The sequence below is a fragment of the Lynx canadensis genome, chromosome C2 (genome assembly GCF_007474595.2).
Source record: "Lynx canadensis isolate LIC74 chromosome C2, mLynCan4.pri.v2, whole genome shotgun sequence".
NCBI classification, from domain to species: Eukaryota; Metazoa; Chordata; class Mammalia; order Carnivora; family Felidae; genus Lynx; species Lynx canadensis.
In genome coordinates, this window is record NC_044311.2 from 65,157,735 (window position 1) to 65,176,845 (window position 19,111).

The window sequence follows — 19,111 nt, forward strand, 5'->3', positions numbered from 1 at the left end:
ACACTCAACTGACTGAGCCCCTAGATTACACCCCTATTTTAAATCGCAGAGTAATGTGGGTTTGGGGGGGGGTGGGATTCATGATGAGAACAAGGTAACCAGAAACTGTCTTTCTGGTGCAGGCTGCTGCTGTACCCCTCCCCACTGCCAGGTATACTCGTGATTTGTACAGATGGGTTCCATGTAAATAAGTAGATATAATTAATTGATGGGATTTTTAAAAATAAGAAAGCGCAACTGAGAGCAGCATGAAGTTGGTGATTTTCTCTCGTTCTCGGTAGCCCTGTGCAAGCCTGGCAGAGGAACATGCGTGGGTCTCCAGTCTATTTCCTGTTGGCCACACTGTGAAAACACTTGGTCTGAAGTAGCATCTCAAACCTTTAGCAGGAGCTGGATTCCTTCTAATTCCCAGCTAGGAAAGAAATTCAGACACAGTACGACTATCTAAATTAAAAAAAAAAAAAAAAAAAAAAAAAAAAAAAAAAAGAAGAGGATGACGACAACCAGAGTGGATCTAACCAATAACAATGTTTTGATGAGAAGATAAGAAAGCTGATGCACCTGAGCTTACATAATTAAAAAGCAGTGGCAGGTGATGACCACAGATACTGCAGAAAATGTTTTACTGGTGTTTTTGCTCTTTTCCCTGTCAGCTGTGCAGGGCATCTCTGCCATAACAAAGATAAATCTGCCACTCTGATGCTCTGAGTTTTAGTTTCTGTCAAAGAAGAAATTTTTTATCATCTAATTTATCTAATTTATCATCTAACTTATCATCTAAAAATATTATCATCAGCCTTAATTTATTCCTGTTACATTGAAAGTTACCCAGGGGCGCCTGGGTGGCTCAGTCGGTTAAGCATCTGATTTTGGCTCAGGTCACAGTCTCGTGATTCATGAGTTCAAGCCCCACATCTGGCTCTGTGCTGACGGCTCACAGAATTGGATAACCAATTTCGAGTCGATTTTTGTGTGCTAAAAATTAAGCTGCAGTGTACATCTGACTTAGTTATCTTTGACTTAGTTTTCTTTGCTGTCCTGGGAGACATGTTGAAACAGAATGCCATGCTGCGTCAGAAATCAGCATGGTTTTGTTTCTGATGGCACAATAAAGGGGAAATGTTTGGTAAACCAACTTCCTGATCCTTTTGAATAAAAAGAAATAATACATACATAATAGACATCTACCCCTCAGAGAGTGTATGTAGGAAGAAACCTTATGCACATTCAATTGAAAGTGAAAACCTTTAGGCAATATTTTTTAACCAGTTGTACTGATGATGGTGTTAGTCTGTCTAGCCCTTATTTGGTTATAAGCTTGTGTGTGAACACACACGTGTGTGTGTTCACACTATACATACAGGCATGTGTGTGTTCTTCCCTTTCAGTATGGCCCCTATTCTGATGTCTCAGAAATTACCACTGCTGCAGGGCCTCCTGGACAGTGCAAAGCACCTTGTATTTCTTTTACGCCTGATGGATGTGTCCTAGTGAGTTGGGAGGTAAGTCAGGCACGTGTTCTGCATCGATTTCTGTTTCTTGTACTTGATCTGCCCCCAAATGCAAGTTACGAGGAACCTACAAAGCTCTAATTCACATGTAGGTGATTTTACACATTAATCTCTCTTAGCGCTTGCTTCTATCGCTTGGAGTTGTGGAAATTTTACCACTGGTTAGAACTGAGAGGAAATCGACTACCTCTTTCATGCCTTTCTCTTCCATGTATTTGAAATACCCAGGGGCGTGTTGCTCTGTTTCCCTAAGTTTAGTTAGTTGAGCACAAACGTCATGGGATTTTCCTTCTCAGTGAAATTAACTACTTAAATCTCTGCTTTCCAGAGTCCAGAAAGCTCTGGTGCCGACATCTCAGAGTACAGGTTGGAATGGGGAGAAGATGAAGAATCCTTAGAACTCATTTATCACGGGACAGATACCGGCTTTGAGATAAGGGACCTGTTGCCCGCTGCACAATATTGCTGTAGACTACAGGTAGGTTGACATGACTCCGATGTTACTCATAGACCCAGGTGTTCCATGAAGGACTCTGGGGCAGTGACCCAAAGGCTTGTGATGGAGACTATCAAGACGGATGATATGGAATGAAGAGTCCTTTTAAATGAAAATAAATTGAATTGTTTTGGTCTTATAATTAATGTCTGCTTCTCTGGGAGGTCCTGTATCAGAAGGACAAAATCCAATTCTGCACCACTCTCCTTTTTTCCACCCTTGTGTCCTGTCTGTGAACTCACTGAATAAGTGACCAAATCCAGGGCCGAGGGGTCAGTCACAGCTCCTTAGGGAAGGTTCCTTCTCTGTGAATTCCCCTGAGATGCATGTTTCAGTGGGAAAGACGCTTAAGACTGGCAAAAGACACGAGACGTGTATGCCAGTTGTTAAATGGAGCCAGAAACAAACATTAGAGTGATTTGAACTAGGCTGCATTAGATGACAGGATCCACCTCCCATTTCTCAGTGACCATTATTAACAAGGCTGGTTACAAATAGAGTAACATGAAGAACAGTTGGCTTCTTAGCCTAACCCCTAAAAGTGACAGTAGTCATGAGTTTCGTTTTATTGACTTGGATAAGTGATTATTTTTTCCCCCGTCGTAAAGCCTTAATTGTCCTTAGAAAACAGGGTTCTTTGTCCATTTCTTTCCATTTGTTTGGTAACATAGTTTGAGCACCACTTTGTGCCAGAATCAAAGGGTGAACAGGCTGATCAAGAGGAGAGATACCAAGATTAGTCAGATGTGGTTCTTGACCTTGGAGAACTCTGTCTTCACACATGTTTAGATGTAAATAGATAAAAAGGCAGAGATGCCAGATTTAGGTTTCCACCTGATTTAAGTCATGAATCAAATTGCTGGTTACAAGTCCATGAACATATCGGTGTCTCTGACCTCTTTGGAGAAAATATTCCCTTCATAAATTAATTTTCCAGATCAACTGAAGCTTCTCTGTTAAATTCTGAAGGCTGCTTTTTCATAAACATTCTGATTAAACTCTTTTGTTATACACGTTCCTTCCTTCTTGAATGGAGCACCTGGGACATAATTAACTCGTCAGTGACTCAGGGTCACGGCACATTATCTGATCTTTATAATAGCAGTGCTGAGTCATTGGGGAAAGGTTATAAAATATGTGCTACACTCCTGTTTTTGGAACAAGGCAGGATATAAATAAAGAACTGTCTGCCACCACAGGAAAAAAAATTCACTATGCTTTTTGAGTTTTGGGTCTCTCCTGAAAATGTTCTTCTTTTTTCCCCTTCAGGGTATATGCTGTCACTTAGCACTGACTCCCCCAAATGGCATCTTAAAACATACATTGACTAGAGTAGGAATAGAGCCTGCATAAGAATCTTGCCTCCCTGGTTTGAAAGTGAGGAGTAGAAAACATTTTCAGATGTCCATACTTGTTTGTCATAAAATGAATCAGACCCTGTGAAGGGGGTAGTTGTTTTCAGACCACCATCACTGTGCAAAAGAAGTACCGTCTTGTCAGGAAAGGGATCTCCTCAACCTAAATTGACTTACTTGGCACATGTAGACCAAATACGAATTATTTTCATGAATTAATTTTATTTAACACACTGCAAAGTCAGACAAATAGTTTTCTGAATATTTGGCATCTTAAAATTAAATCGTTGTAATACTTATATTGTGTTTTATAAAAATTGGGTAAAACATTTCTTGTTTTGCTCAAGAATTTTTGCACTTTGATATGCTTCCTTAAGGGTATTTTAGTTAACAAATACCAAAATAGTACTGTTCACATGAGACATACTATATATTAGAGGCATGCTTTTATTTATTTTATTAAAAGATTCTTCTGAGGGGCTCATGGGTGGCTCCTTTGGTTCAGTGTCCAACTCTACATTTCAGCTCAGGTCATGATCTCAGGGTTTACAAGATCAAGCCTGGGGAGCTCGCTCTCGCTCTCTCTCTCTCTCTCTCTCTCTCTCTCCTGCCCCCAAATAAATAAATAAATACAGAGAGAGAGAGAGATCTTCCAAATTATTTGTATTTTTTTTTTTGAAAACTGGTCATAATAAGTAGCATAAATCAAGAAAACATTTCTTATAAAATGAAGGTAGTAAAAGAATATGGGATCCAGAGTGGGATCCTGGAATAGAAAAAGAACATTGCTGGAGAAATTAGTAAGGTTTGAATCAGATCTGTATGTAGTTAATAGTATTATATCAATATTAATTTTGTGGTTGTGATCTCTAGTTGTATAAGGTGTTAACATTAGGGAATGAAAGGTGAGAGATATACACAAGTTTCTTTGTACTATTTTTACAACGTTTCTGTAAATCTAAAATTAGTTCAAAATTTAAGGAAAGTTGTTTGTTTTGTTTTTTTAACAGAAAAGAAAATGCTCTTTTGTTCTGGCCTTCCCCAGAAGGGATGCACTGGCTAACGGCCAGGATTTTTCATGTTGACCAATTTAATCTTTACAATGATCCTATGAATTAGGTGTTGCTGTCTCCATTTTACATCTCAGGAAACAGGCTCAGAAGATCCTAATTTGCCTAAGATCACACAACATGCATACATATGTGTATGCCTACTAACTGCACAGTTAGTAAATAATGGAATCAAGAGTTGAACTAAGCTGCAACTCTAAAAGCCGTGTGTTTTCCTTCTGGTACATGGTTGATACGAACATGGAGCTTCATGATGTCTTATTTTTCCGCCCCTGTGATAAATTTGTCTTAAAGAATGAAATCTCTATATATATTCTTTTTTTTTTTTTAATTTTTTTTCAACGTTTATTTATTTTTGGGACAGAGAGAGACAGAGCATGAACGGGGGAGGGGCAGAGAGAGAGGGAGACACAGAATCGGAAACAGGCTCCAGGCTCCGAGCCATCAGCCCAGAGCCCGACGCGGGGCTCGAACTCCTGGACCGCGAGATCGTGACCTGGCTGAAGTCGGACGCTTAACCGACTGCGCCACCCAGGCGCCCCTCTATATATATTCTTAACGTAAATCATGACATTAAAATTTTGCCAAAAAAGAGAGTTGGAGTATTGTCATGAAATAGAAGTAGGTATGAGAAAATATTACAGTAGAGTTTCACAAGTGGTTTGTTAGCAAATGGATGCTCTGAACTTCTTTGAGATTAACAGTAGTACCTAAGTGTTGTAACTTTTGTTTTGAACCTTTAAGAGCTCAGACTACTTTTGTTTAGTTCTCTAATTTGTCCTTCTAAACTCTCCTATGAATTAAATGAGAACTAGAGTTTAGAGTGCATTCGCTTTTGTAAGGAGGCTGCTAAATGTTTTTAAAGGGAAAAAATACAAGTTTAACAACATTTATTGAGCACATACTCTGTATCAGACGCTGTTCTAGCTGTTGGGGGATACAACAGTGAGCCAAACAGACAACTTTACCTTTATGCAACTTACATTCTCATGGTGGTGATAAACGTGGTGATGAAAAATAAAGGGAAATAGGAAATGAGGATCACAGGGGGTGAGGGTGGGGTAGGGTGACCGCAGATTTAAACATGGTGTCCAGAGAGGGCTCACTGTAAGGCAGCACTTGAGAGAAGACGTGAAGATGCTTGAGCAAGCTGTGCAGATGTCTAGGGAAAAAGGTTCCGGGACAGGAGGGGCAGCAATTTGCGAAGGCCCTGAGGTGGGAGCACACTTGGTGTCCCCGTGGAACAGCAAGGAAGCCGGTGTGGCTGGAGCAGAGTAAGTGAGGGGGAGACTAGGAGGTGATAGAGTCAGAGTGGCCATGGATAGGAGTTACTCGTGCACATGGAAAAGACTAGAAGAAGCCTTGCCATTTAGTGTCCACCCCACAGTAACTGTGAGGATGCCACAGGACCATATATAGCCTGAAGTGGGCCAGGCAAATACAAAGTGTTGTTTTAAAGTTATGTTTTATAAAAGGTGACGATGGTGATATTATCTTCTGCTTTATTAACAGAGAAGGTGTCATTGGCGGTTTTTTGGAAAGTGGTCATTAAAGCGAACGTTTTCTGAGATTTCTTTCTACCTGTGTTTCTAGAAGTAAACTGTGTATTAACGTCAGATTTCTGTAACAGCGCCTAACACGGAGGCCTCAGAATTTACGGTGGGGTAATGTGGACTTTGTCTTGCTGTTGTCTTTTTAGGCTGTCAATCAAGCTGGAGCAGGACCGTATAGTGAGCTTGTCCTTTGCCAGACACCAGCATCTGCCCCTGACCCTGTCTCCACTCTCTGTGTTCTGGAGGAGGAGACCCTCAATGCCTACCCTGATTCACCTTTTGTGTGCCTTGTACTGAACTGGGAAGAGCCGTGCAATAATGGATCTGAAATCCTCGCTTACAATATTGACCTTGGAGACACTAGCATCACCGTGGGCAATACCACCACCCATGTTATAAAAGACCTCCTTCCAGAAACCACCTATCGGTGAGTGCAGGGAAGCAGAAATAGAGCTGCATGAACACATCAGCACTTGGAGCTATAGACCTTTCAGGTTCTAAAGGCCAAACGACTGAATTCTAATCCTTCTTAATTAATATATTTAAGAGTACTAAATGCAGATATAGCTTTTTTTTCTTTTTTTAACATTTATTCAATTTTGAGAGACAGGGTGTGAGCAGGGGAAGGGCAGAGAGAGAGGGAGACACAGAATCCGAAGCAGGCTCCAGGCTCCGAGCTGTCAGCACAGAGCCCAGACGCCGGGCTTGGGCTCGAACCCACAAACTGTGAGATGATGACCTGAGCTGAAGTCAAACACTTAACCGACTGAGCCACCCAGGCGCCCCGTAAATGAAAAATACAGCTTTAAAGCGTGTATTGCTTTGTACTTTGTGAGTCTATTACAAATTTATACAATTCGTAACCCTCGAGGGAGAATTTCACCTACTGCTTTAAATTAGTTCCTCCCTCTTGGTCTCTTAGCAACCACTTTTCCTTATACTTTTACTGTGACTCATGTCACTCTGTGGGCGCCCTCTGTCCTCTCTGTGGACTTGCCCACCTCTGAAGCTGGGTTCCACCATTCTTTTCATTCCCCAAAGCAGACACAATGTTACAAAGCATTTGTGATGTAGCTTTTTACTCAGCCTTTCACAAGGGGCCAGAGGAAAAAGTTACATTACACATTACTGAGCAAAGCTCAGTTGGCATCTGCATTCTTTCTTTCCCCTGGAGTCCTCTCCCAGCCAGGCACCTCACCTTCCATCTTTTTCTCCAACACGGCCTCTTAAAATTTCAAATTATTTAGCTCCGTCTCCAAGTTGCCTCAACTCCCTCAAGACAAAAAGTGCACGACTAGCGTAAGAGGAGCACAGGAACCGTCTGTGGTTACTCAGGTGTGCCCTCTAACCCGTGGTCAGGTTACAGACAGTCCTGATTTACAGTGGTGTGAAAGCGATACACAAATCAGTAGGAACTGAGTTTTGATCATCTCCTGGGCTAGGGCTTACATGATGTGAAGCTGTCACTCCTGACGCTGGGCAGTGGCAGTGAGCCACGGCGCCCGGTCAGCCACGCGGTCAGTAGGGTCAACAACCAGTGTGCTCACGACCACTCTGTGCCCATACAGCCATTCAGGTTTTCACCTTCAGTACGGTGTTCAGTATATTTTAGGAAAGAGTCAGTACTTTATTATAAAATAGGCTTTGTGTTAGAGGATTTTGCCCAACTGTAGGCTAATGTTAAGTGTTTACATTGGCTAAGCTAAGCTACAATGTTCAATAGGTTAGGTGTATTAAATGCATTTTTGAATTGTAATATTTCCATCTTATAATGGGTTTGTTGAGATGTAACCCCGTCGTAAGCCAAGGAATGTTTGTAAATGTTTCTTGAGGAGGGAAATGTATAGATTCAGATTCAGGTCATCAGCTATATCTTTAGGAGGGTTACTTACCATCTCTGTGTTTCAGTTTCTTTTTTCCATAAAATGAGGACAAGATTCTTTCCTTCATAAGCATATTGTAAGGCGTTAATACACAAATGTTAAATGTTTAGAAGCCAACAGTACATATTAGGTGCGCAGTAAGTATGCATTGCAATTTCAGTCATCATCAATCGTGCCATCCAGCAAAAGTGGTTCTTCTTGGGGTAGGATGGAGGGAGTGAAGGACGGGCTAACAAACTTGCTGCTAGAAAAGGATGTATCATCTCATTTATTTTTTTTCTGCTGTGTTTTCTCGTTCTGTGGTCTGACAGACTACCTTTTTTATATTCCCAGAAGCTGAAGAAAGAAATCAGCTAATGCACTCGAAGATACAAAAGCCCCATCTTGCCAGATCATATGACCCTTATTCTTTTTCTTTCTTACCAAATCTGTTTTGTCTAATTTATACAACTAGATTTATTTTACTTTTCAAAACAATGACAAGGGGGCATTGTTCACTTTTGTAGTCTTTCATTATTTTAAAAAATCTCTTTGGGGCACAGCATTATATACACTGTGGGTCTGTAAAACAGCGATAGACTGGCCTTGCCCTCAGAGCACTCACAGAGTTGAGGGGCACTTAAATAGCAACAGTAGCATACGTAGTAGGCTATTGTGACATCATGGGCTGAAAACAACACAGTGTACAGAATCCTGTTGGTGTTTCAGAGAGGAAGACCTAGGGTCCCGGATGATCAGGATGGTTCGAAGTGGGACTTGAGACAGAAACTAGATAAAGGGGGATACGACTTACAAAGAGCAGAGGCAGGCCGAGGGCGTTCTTTTTGTTTTTAGCCTTTTAGCCATTCTCAAAAAAACAGTCTTCACTCTTGTTTGCCAACTGAATGCTAAGTGTCTGTTGTGTCTAGAGCACTCTAACCAGGTGGGGAGGAAATCCAGAGATGACTAAACTCAGACCTTGAGTTCGGGGAATTTCCCCAATGATGATACTCTAAGGAAGCCTTGCTGTGAGCTGGATCTTGGGGTAAAATGACTAAGTGAATGTCATTCCCCAGCTGTGCCGAATACTGCCTGACCTTAATCCCTCAGGGCCAAAAGAAAAACAAGGAAGAAGCCACACTGGTTCAGGGACTCACTGAATGGTTTTGTGTCCATTCTGATCCACACCCATATCTACCCCAGAGTGGAATCAAGTCCTCAGGTCAGTCCTGAATGTTTTAGATCAGAAATCATGAAAGCCTTTTAGGGCAAAATGTTAGCCTGTGAATTTTGTTCCAGACGTTGTGCCAACTGTAAACTTTAAGATTTGTGGAAGGATGATAAGGGAGGAATGCTGGCTCTTACTACTCAACATACAGTCAGATGACTTCTAGAAGGAAACCTAGAACTCACAGACTTAGTGAAGGAACAGATACAGGGAATCTTTGATTAATGATCATATGTCATTTACAGTGGAAATTATCAAACAAACTTCCACATGTTTAAAAGTATCTCATAGGATAGTTCTATTTTATTATTTTTTTTTAAGTTTGTTTATTTATTGTGAGAGTGGGGAGAGAGAGAGAGAGCCCGACATGGGACTCGATCTCACCAACCACGAGACCATGGCCTGAGCCAAGATCAAGAGTCAGGTGCTTGACCGAGCCACCCAGGCGCCCCTGAATAATTCTATTTTAGAGAACACAAAATGGTTTAGTAATGGAAGGACTATGGAAGAATGAGTTTAGACTGGGGGTGCCCAGCTGGCTTAGTCGGTGGGGCAGGCAACTCTTGATCTTGGGGTTGTGAGTTCGAGCCCAATGTTGGGTGGAGAGATTACTTAAAAATGAAATCTGGGGCGCCTGGGTGGCGCAGTCGGTTAAGCGTCCGACTTCAGCCAGGTCACGATCTCGCGGTCTGTGAGTCCGCGTCGGGCTCTGGGCTGATGGCTCAGAGCCTGGAGCCTGTTTCCGATTCTGTGTCTCCCTCTCTCTCTGCCCCTCCCCCGTTCATGCTCTGTCTCTCTCTGTCCCAAAAATAAATAAACATTTAAAAAAAAAATTTTTTTTAAATAAAAATAAAAATGAAATCTTAGGGGGAAAAAAAAGATTTGGATAGTAAAACTTCAGGACTATTTAAAAAGTATTTAATGGATATTGCATAAACAGTTCAGTATTAACATGTAAGGCTAGTATATTGAGCTGAATGTGGAAGGTCCCTTTTTAACCTTATAGGGAAGTTTCGAAGATACCGTTTTAGACAGATTGCATGAGAAGGGCATGACTTAGGAAAGGTGAATCTTTGGATGTAGTTGTACTCACCCTACCTGCTCCACCAAAGAGTTAGTCTGTCCTTGCTGGCTGAGCAATAAATAAATGGGTTGTTTCCGAGTTAAGATAGTAAGGTCATTATTCCCATTTAAGATCTTTTTTTATGCAACTTTATGCTAGTTTCTATAGTACATAATTGGGTACCTTATTGTAGAAGTCTGACCAACCCACAGTCTTGTTCTTTATATGTTTCAAAAACACAATCACAATAATTATGATGAAGTACAAAATGAGTATTTCAAGTGACTAAGGGTGTAATTTCAGTCCAGTCAACTTTTACCTCACCTTTTTCTGTTCCATAAATTGGTTAAAATATAAATGAACAGATCATGATGTTCTAGACAAAAGCGTGGAATGAAACATTTTAAGCAGGCCATGGGGCTGGGAGATAGGACTTGTTTCTTTTGTTTGTTTGGGTTTTTTGTTTTGTTTTTTTTTTTTTTTTTTTTTAAACCGTCAGCAGTTACACTCTGTTCTCACACTGAGTTTGTCTTTCTCTGTTCTGCCAGACAGAAAAGTGCACCTCTGTAAGCAAACCTACTGACGCAGAGAAGGGTTTGGGTGCTTACAAAAGCACCCATTGGCTGACTGACACCCCCTATGGGGTTTGGTTGGAACTGCAATGCTGTTTTTAAAGGCATTACTTTTAAGCTTAGAACTGAGTTTGGTATGGAGTTTGTGTTTTGGTTTGAGGAAAAGAAAATGTTATTGAAAATAGAGACATAGCTTTCTTTTGACACATGGTGTCTTAGTCTCTGCGAGCAGAGAGAGAAAAGATGGCCTGGTGAGTAAATCTTGGTAAAATAAGGGGCGCCTGGGTGGCGCAGTCGGTTGAGCGTCCGACTTCAGCCAGGTCACGATCTCGCGGTCCGTGAGTTCGAGCCCCGCGTCGGGCTCTGGGCTGATGGCTCAGAGCCTGGAGCCTGTTTCCAATTCTGTGTCTCCCTCTCTCTCTGCCCCTCCCCCGTTCATGCTCTGTCTCTCTCTGTCCCAAAAATAAATAAACGTTGAAAAAAAAAAATTTAAAAAAAAAAATAAATAAAAATAAATAAATAAAATACAAACCATCAGGCACTTCTCTAGACCTAGTGAATCAGAAACTCTACGGGTAAGGCCTGGCACTCGCTTTAATTACCCCTCAGGAGATTTTGATGCATGTTAAAGTTTAAGAACCTCTTCCCTAGATGGGGCACCTGGGTGATTCAGTCGGTTAAGCATCCAACTTCGGCTCAGGTCATGATCTCGCGGTTTGTGAGTTCAAGCCCTGTGTCAGGCTCTGTGCTGACAGCTCAGAGCCTGGAGCCTGCTTCGGATTCCGTGTCTCCCTCTCTCTCTCTGCCCCTTCCCCACTTGTGCTGTGTCTCTCTCTGTCTCTCAAAAATGAATAAATGTAAAAAAAAAAAAAAATTATTTTTAAAAGAAGAACCTCTTCCCTAGAGCAGGATGGAATGTTGATGTATATAAGAATCACCTGGACAGCTTTTGCAAACTACAGAAGTCTGAGCCCCATTCCTGTAGACTTCAGTTTAGTAGGGCTGAGGAGGTCTAGACATCATTTTTGTATAGTGTCTCTTCTTCTACTTAACCATCCTCACTTCATTCAAATCTGTCTTTATTATTGGGTTTCCTGTAACCTCCTCCATCCTCTTGATCGGGTGAGTTCTGCCTCTTGACAGACTCTTTATTTATTTATTTTTTTTTTAATTTTTTTTTTTCAACGTTTATTTATTTTTGGGACAGAGAGAGACAGAGCATGAACGGGGGAGGGGCAGAGAGAGAGGGAGACACAGAATCGGAAACAGGCTCCAGGCTCTGAGCCATCAGCCCAGAGCCCGACGCGGGGCTCGAACTCACAGACCGCGAGATCGTGACCTGGCTGAAGTCGGACGCTTAACCGACTGCGCCACCCAGGCGCCCCTTGACGGACTCTTTAATAAGAGCAGTGCCCAGACCTCTGAATGGTCTGGATGACTGGCTCAGAGCAGAGCAAGACTGTCACCTTACATGTTCTCCATATTGAGCGGTTAGTAAGGTTGCCTAAGATTACTTTTTTTGGCAACCTCATTATCGTCTGACTCATACCAAGCTACCAAACAACTAAAACTTAAGGTAGATTTGTTTGTTACACTCATTTATGCTCCTTTCGCTAGGTAGAACAGTGACGAAAAATAACATCTATTGAGTCCTCACTGTAGGTCAAGCACTACATTAGCCTGTCAAAAAGTGAATCATAAATCATTCTAACAAGATGAGGTGGACTTTATTAGGAGCAAATTCTAAGCAGTTCAGAAGTAGCAGACTGGAATCAAACAGCTTGACTTCAGTCCTCGGTCCTTTGCATAGGTCTCTGTGACCTCTGGCAAGTTATTTAAGCTCTCTGTGCCTCCGTTTTCTGATCTGTAAAATGGGGATAATAACTTGAGCTACCTGTCTGTCTTAGAGAAGATTCCAGGCACTCATATAGGACCTGACACACAATAAGTCAGCACTCAATAACTTGTGTGTTGCTAATGTTTGGTAGGGAAAAAAAGAGCAGGAAGGTGGGTTGTGACCAGAATAGAGGAAGAGGTGTCTGCGGGGATCTGGCATCATTTCTTAAGCAGTGGGAGACATGTAAGGTTTCTTGCCTGTCAAAGGCGGATCTAAGTGCTTGGAGACAGAATGGCAGCAGACATATCCCAGGAGCTGTCAGGAGAAGTAGCTTAGTGGAAGGGACGGATCTGAGCCAGCTCAGGCCACCCTTCCAGGAAGCCCTCTTCTGAATCACTCTGCTCTCAACGCATCAACCCCTCAAAGGGAGTTCCTTTATTTCAGCTACTATTTTATATTCTTTCACAACTCATCTGATGATTATTCCCTTCTTTTGCGTTTCTGTCTTCTTAGAGAATTAGATGTAGATTGTGGGGGATAAAAAGTCTTATCTTTGGCTCCCAGGCCTCTCCTGCCCCGACTCTTCCTTGCTCCCCTCATCGCCCCCACCCTCACACTCGAGACATCCCGACTCCTGGGATGGCTAATTATGGCTGAGAAGTCACCTTCCCCAGCTGAGGAAGGTTTGTTTTGAAAGTCATTTTTCTTACAATGTATGAAGTGCCAGAAACTTGAGTGTGTGTGTGTATATGTATACATAAAGGGCATTGTGGAGGGCTATGAGCTTCTGAGGCAGGAATGTATTTAGCATCTAGAACAAGTAGATATTTTTAGTGGATTTTCAATCAAAAGCTGTAAGGAATTTGCTTCTGAATTGAATTTATTTGATCAGTATTATCAGTATACTGTTGGGTATTACAGACTCCTGGGCACTTGAGATTTTTCATATCAGCCTGGCCAAGATAGAGTTTATCAAGACTTACATTGTCACCTCCCTAGATTGGAAGGCAAAGTTCCATTGCCCTTATACTTAATTTGCAGAGCTTATGGTTTCAGAAACTGATAAATTTCAAGATTAACAGGTTACTTCAGCTAGAGAGAAAACTGCTCAAGTTTGGGTTTGGGGTAGACTGTAATTAATCTAATAAAACTTGAAAATCTGTTTCTTCTGAGGTGAATTCTTTGGAATTGTTCAAGTCAGTGGTGGTTCTGAACCTTATGAGGTTCTGACCTCATTAGTCCTTAGTGAGCTCTCACTGGAATTAGAAAAGCATTTTCACACGCAGTATTTTTCACCCCAAAACAAAACAAACAGCAACTACCTTAGTCCTTGTTTAGTTTTCTCAGTCTCCTGGGCTCAGAGTATATAATATTTTTACTAGAGTGCAAGAAGATATGGCCTCATTACTTTCTTAAGTTTTTGTTTTTTTAAGTAATCTCTACACCCAGTATGGGGCTTGAACGCGTAACCATGAGGTCTAGAGTTGCATGCTCTACCAACTGGGCCAGCCAGGCGCCCCATGGCTTCACTTTATTTAATCAGTTCCTCGGTTGTATTTCAATTTTTAGTGTTATTTTATCGTTAGAACTAAATAGTGTTAGTTCAGTGCATCGGCTACACGGAAAACTGTAGATAAGTTGATGTATTTTAAAATGTGAGTAGTTGACGGGGCGCCTGGGTGGCTCAGTTGTTTAAGTGTCCAACTTCAGCTAAGGTCATGATCTCACAGTTGGTGGGTTCGAGCCCTGCTTCGGGCTCTGTGCCGACAGCTCAGAGCCTGAACCCTGCTTCGGATTCTGTGTCTCCCTCTCTCTCTGCCCCTCCCCTGCTCATGCTCTGTCTCTGTCTCTCAATAATAAATAAAAGTTAAAAAAAAAAAAAAGTTAAAAAAAGTGTAAGTAGTTGACTTTGAGGCCAAAAGTTGATGCAATAATGTGAAAACAAATTTACTGAGTATCCTAGATGCTCACTTTATTGGTGAACGGCAGTTGTTGAACTGAAAGTGTGATTTGAATTAAAATTCCCTTTTGGTTGGACACCGTGTTTGGTTCAACTAGGAGAGTATAGCATGCCAGAATGCACAAAAGACTTTGAGCCTAAAAAGATGAGGTTCGCACTTTGATCTAACCTGTATCTGCTGTGTAGACTAGTGCCCATGGCTGAACCTAGTCAGGCCTCATTTCCTTCACTTATACAATAGAGTAATTCCTACCTCATGGAGTCAGGCTAGAAATTAGGGGTACTATTGTGCATATCACATCCAGGCTTCAACACCTAGAACGACTGTGCCATTCAAGTTGAGTCGCTTAACCTCTCTGCGTTTAGCTGCAGTATTCTCATCTCTAAAAGCAAGAGGATGGGGCGCCTGGGTGGCGCAGTCGGTTAAGCGTCCGACTTCAGCCAGGTCACGATCTCGCGGTCCGTGAGTTCGAGCCCCGCATCAGGCTCTGGGCTGATGGCTCGGAGCCTGGAGCCTGTTTCCGATTCTGTGTCTCCCTCTCTCTCTGCCCCTCCCCTGCTCATGCTCTGTCTCTGTCTCTCAATAATAAATAAAAGTTAAAAAAAAAAAAAGTTAAAAAAAGTGTAAGTAGTTGACTTTGAGGCCAAAAGTTGATGCAATAATGTGAAAACAAATTTACTGAGTATCCTAGATGCTCACTTTATTGGTGAACGGCAGTTGTTGAACTGAAAGTGTGATTTGAATTAAAATTCCCTTTTGGTTGGACACCGTGTTTGGTTCAACTAGGAGAGTATAGCATGCCAGAATGCACAAAAGACTTTGAGCCTAAAAAGATGAGGTTCGCACTTTGATCTAACCTGTATCTGCTGTGTAGACTAGTGCCCATGGCTGAACCTAGTCAGGCCTCATTTCCTTCACTTATACAATAGAGTAATTCCTACCTCATGGAGTCAGGCTAGAAATTAGGGGTACTATTGTGCATATCACATCCAGGCTTCAACACCTAGAACGACTGTGCCATTCAAGTTGAGTCGCTTAACCTCTCTGCGTTTAGCTGCAGTATTCTCATCTCTAAAAGCAAGAGGATGGGGCGCCTGGGTGGCGCAGTCGGTTAAGCGTCCGACTTCAACCAGGTCACGATCTCGCGGTCCGTGGGTTCGAGCCCCGCGACAGGCTCTGGGCTGATGGCTCGGAGCCTGGAGCCTGTTTCCGATTCTGTGTCTCCCTCTCTCTCTGCCCCTCCCCCGTTCATGCTCTCTCTCTCTGTCCCAAAAATAAATAAACGTTGAAAAAAAAAAATTTATAAAAAAATAAAAGCAAGAGGAAACACTGCTCCTGCTCCAGAGCACAGTCCTCTGAACAGAGCCAGTTCTAGGTGTTGCTCTTGCTGGCTATTAACACTTCCGTCTGTCTCTGAACTCTGTGTCTCCCCCTCACCTCCTGAGGATGCTTTACAAAGAAGCCAGACCTTCTAGGTGTTACTGGTTCCCTGGCCATAATTTGGAGGGAGGAAAAACATAGATGGTGTCAGCAAATTACTCGAGTTCTAACGAGGCCACACATTTGAGTGCCCAGCGCAGTGCACCCCTCACGGATGCTCATAGTTTCTTCACTGTGAGAAGGGAAGGACAATCTCAAAAGAAGTCAGAAGAATGGTAAGCGCATAAATTAACACTCTGAAGTTCACCAAAGTGCTTTGGGCCACCTTGAATCCTTTTCTGGCCGAATGGTGAAATATAAAATATTTAAAAATAGAGAATGCTTCTTATATACCTTATCTTAACTACATAACCAACTTTGTAAATGCAGCGAAGGTATTACTATACCCATCTGATAAATAAGGAAACCCTTACTCAAAGGTATTAGGTAATTTCCCCAAGGTCACACCAAAGTGATGAGCAGGATTCCCAAGGAGGCTTCACTGCTAAAAAGTATTTTGGTGGTGGTGGTGGTGGTGGTGGCGGTGTTATGTGTGTATTTAAGGCTAAGATTATGTGCCTACCAAATATGTATCAGTAGTAAAAGGTCAGAGAACCATAGAACTTCAAATGTAAGGAATACGATACCTATGAAAATGTTATAGAGGCTTTGAGATAATAAGTGAATTTACAAAAGGAATCAAAGAGTAAATCTACATTTATTTTGTATCTTGATTCAGCCAGAAAAGGATTCAAGGTGGCCAAGAGCACTTTGGTGAACTGCAGAGTGCTAATTTATGCACTTAATGATTCTTCTGACTTCTTTTGAGACTGCCCTTCCTTTCTCACAGTGAAGAAACTATGAGCGTCCGTGAGGGGTGCACTGCGCTGGGCGCTCAAACGTGTGGCCTTGTTAGAACTCGAGTAATTTGCTGACACCATCTGTGTTTTTCCTCCCTCCAAATCATGGCCAGGGAACCAGTAACACCTAGAAGGATTGGCTTCTTTGTAAATTCATTTGTAAACTCATTTTTCGTTCTTCTAAATGATTCAGGATATTTTTTCTTGAGCAGAATAACAATCTTAGGCAACCGATTACCTTCCTTCCTATTGTTTATTAGAGTACTGAAGGGCTGTTTGGGCTGCACAGAACAAAGCAGTAGGTTCACCTGGAACAGAAGGTGAGCTTGGCTCTGGAGGATATTGAGCAAGCAGACAGAAGAAAGGATCTTGAACTCTGGACTCTAGGAATACCTGTACTATAATAAAGGGAAGGAATGACAGTCTGGACAGTAGAAAGACATTAATATAAACGCTGTTGGCCAGGAAATTTGTTACACCTTCGAAGAAAGACTGCAACTTAATGTCTGGCTTAATTCCCTTTTCCTAAGAAGGGAAAAGTGGTAGTAATTCCAACCATCATGATGACCTCTTTTTAAAAGACTTTTCCTCTCCAGTTGCAGAAAAATTTCTTATTTTCCAATCATAGAAAAAAACCCTCTTGTATTAAAACCATAAAACTACAAGATTCATATTGAGAGGTGAGAAAGAGTTTATTTTAATCTTTTGAAGTTATATTGAGAGACTTACTTTGCACTATCTACAAGAGACCTGAGACAGCCCCTTGTATATTAGAATCTGGGAAAAGTCCAGTTCTTTCTAATGGAATTTTTACTGTACTTTATCAGAGATAAGTATTTGGTACATTCCAAACTATGAGGCAAATATTTATCTAGTTTGGGGTGATTGTGGATAGAGCTGCTGTGAATATTTGTGTGTCAGTTTTGTATGAACATAAATTTTAATTTCTCCAAAGAACAGGGAGTGGGATTGCTGGGTCGCACAACTGTGTGAAGCTTAATAAAAAATTTGATAGGAAAACCGTTTTCCAATGTGGCTGTACCATTATGCGCTCTCACTAGCAATATATGAGAGCTGTAGTGCCTCTTTATCCTTGGCAACATGGTATGGTTCTTTCCTTATTTCTAGGTAACAAGTACTATTTATTTTCTTCTGTTTTCTCCTTAAAAGTTTTGTATTTTACGTTTTATGTTTAGATCTGTGGTCCATTCTGAATTAAGTTTAGAATTTAGTTAAGTTTAGAAGGTTGAGATTGAGTTTTGTCTTCCTACTGATAACCAGCTGTTCCAACACCATTTGTTAAAAAGACTATTCTTTCTCCGTTGAATTACTTTTGCACTTTTGTCAGAGATCAATCATTCATATTTGTGTAGATCTATTTCTGGAGTCTGTATTCTCTCATATTGATCCACGTGTCTGTCTCTTACCAGTACCACACTGTCTTGATTACTGTAGCTTTATAGTAAGTCCTAAGTCAAAAAGTGTGATTCTTTCAACTTTATTCTTAGTTTCCAGTTTTGTGTTTGGCAATTTTAGTTCTTTTGCCTTTCCACATAACTTTTAGAATCAATTTCTCTAGATCTGCTAAGAATCCTGCTGGAATTTTCGTAGCATTACGTTGTATCTATAGATCACTTTGGGGCAAACTGACCTTTTCTTTCTGTGTAGCCTTCCAATTCGTGAACGCAGAATGTCTCTCTCTATTTAGATTTTCTTTAAAATTTTCAGCAGAGTCTTGTAGTTCAGTTCCTTTCTTTCTTTGTGCCATTTTTTCTGCCGCTGGCTGGGACTTCTAGTCCATGATGTTGAGTTGGAGTGTTGAAAGTAGACATCCTTGCACTCTCCCTAATCTTAGAAATTATTTAGTCTTTCACCGTTAAGTGTAAGGTTACCTGTAGGTGTTTCTATAGATGCCCTTTTCAGATTGAGAGAGTTTCCTTCTATCCCTAGTTTTCTGAGAATTTTTGTGATGAATAGACGGATTTCATCAGGTGCTTTTCCTGTACCAATTCGTATGAGCGTGTGTTTTTTCTTCTTTAGGCTATTAATATGAAGGAATTGTCTAAGGACTGGGGAGTGAGAGAATGCAGGAAAAAAAAAAAAAAAAAGAATGAGGAATTTCCCCATTCACTCTGAGCTTCCAGAAACCCCGTTCTTTGAACCGTATTTCCCCCAGAGCCCTCAATCCATGCAGATGTCTGCCTTTGGATTTCAGGCTGCATTGAGTCCAGTTTGGGGGATAATAGAGGGGAAAAGATGGTAAATGCAATGGTAAATGAATTAAAAAATGGTAAATATCTCACCAAATCCTCCAGCTACTGTTT

The 19,111-nt window shown here is 41.4% G+C and overlaps 1 protein-coding gene across 2 annotated transcripts in view; it reads left to right on the forward strand.

Moving 5' to 3' along the window:
- Window positions 1–19,111, forward strand: part of FNDC3B (fibronectin type III domain containing 3B) — a 365,061-nt gene that overhangs the window by 311,826 nt on the left and 34,124 nt on the right. For both annotated transcript variants that reach the window (XM_030328930.1, XM_030328931.1), the window contains exons 20-22: window positions 1,389–1,502; window positions 1,840–1,989; window positions 6,132–6,412. In XM_030328930.1, the coding sequence (XP_030184790.1) occupies window positions 1,389–1,502; window positions 1,840–1,989; window positions 6,132–6,412 (545 nt within the window). The remainder of the gene's footprint in view (window positions 1–1,388; window positions 1,503–1,839; window positions 1,990–6,131; window positions 6,413–19,111) is intronic.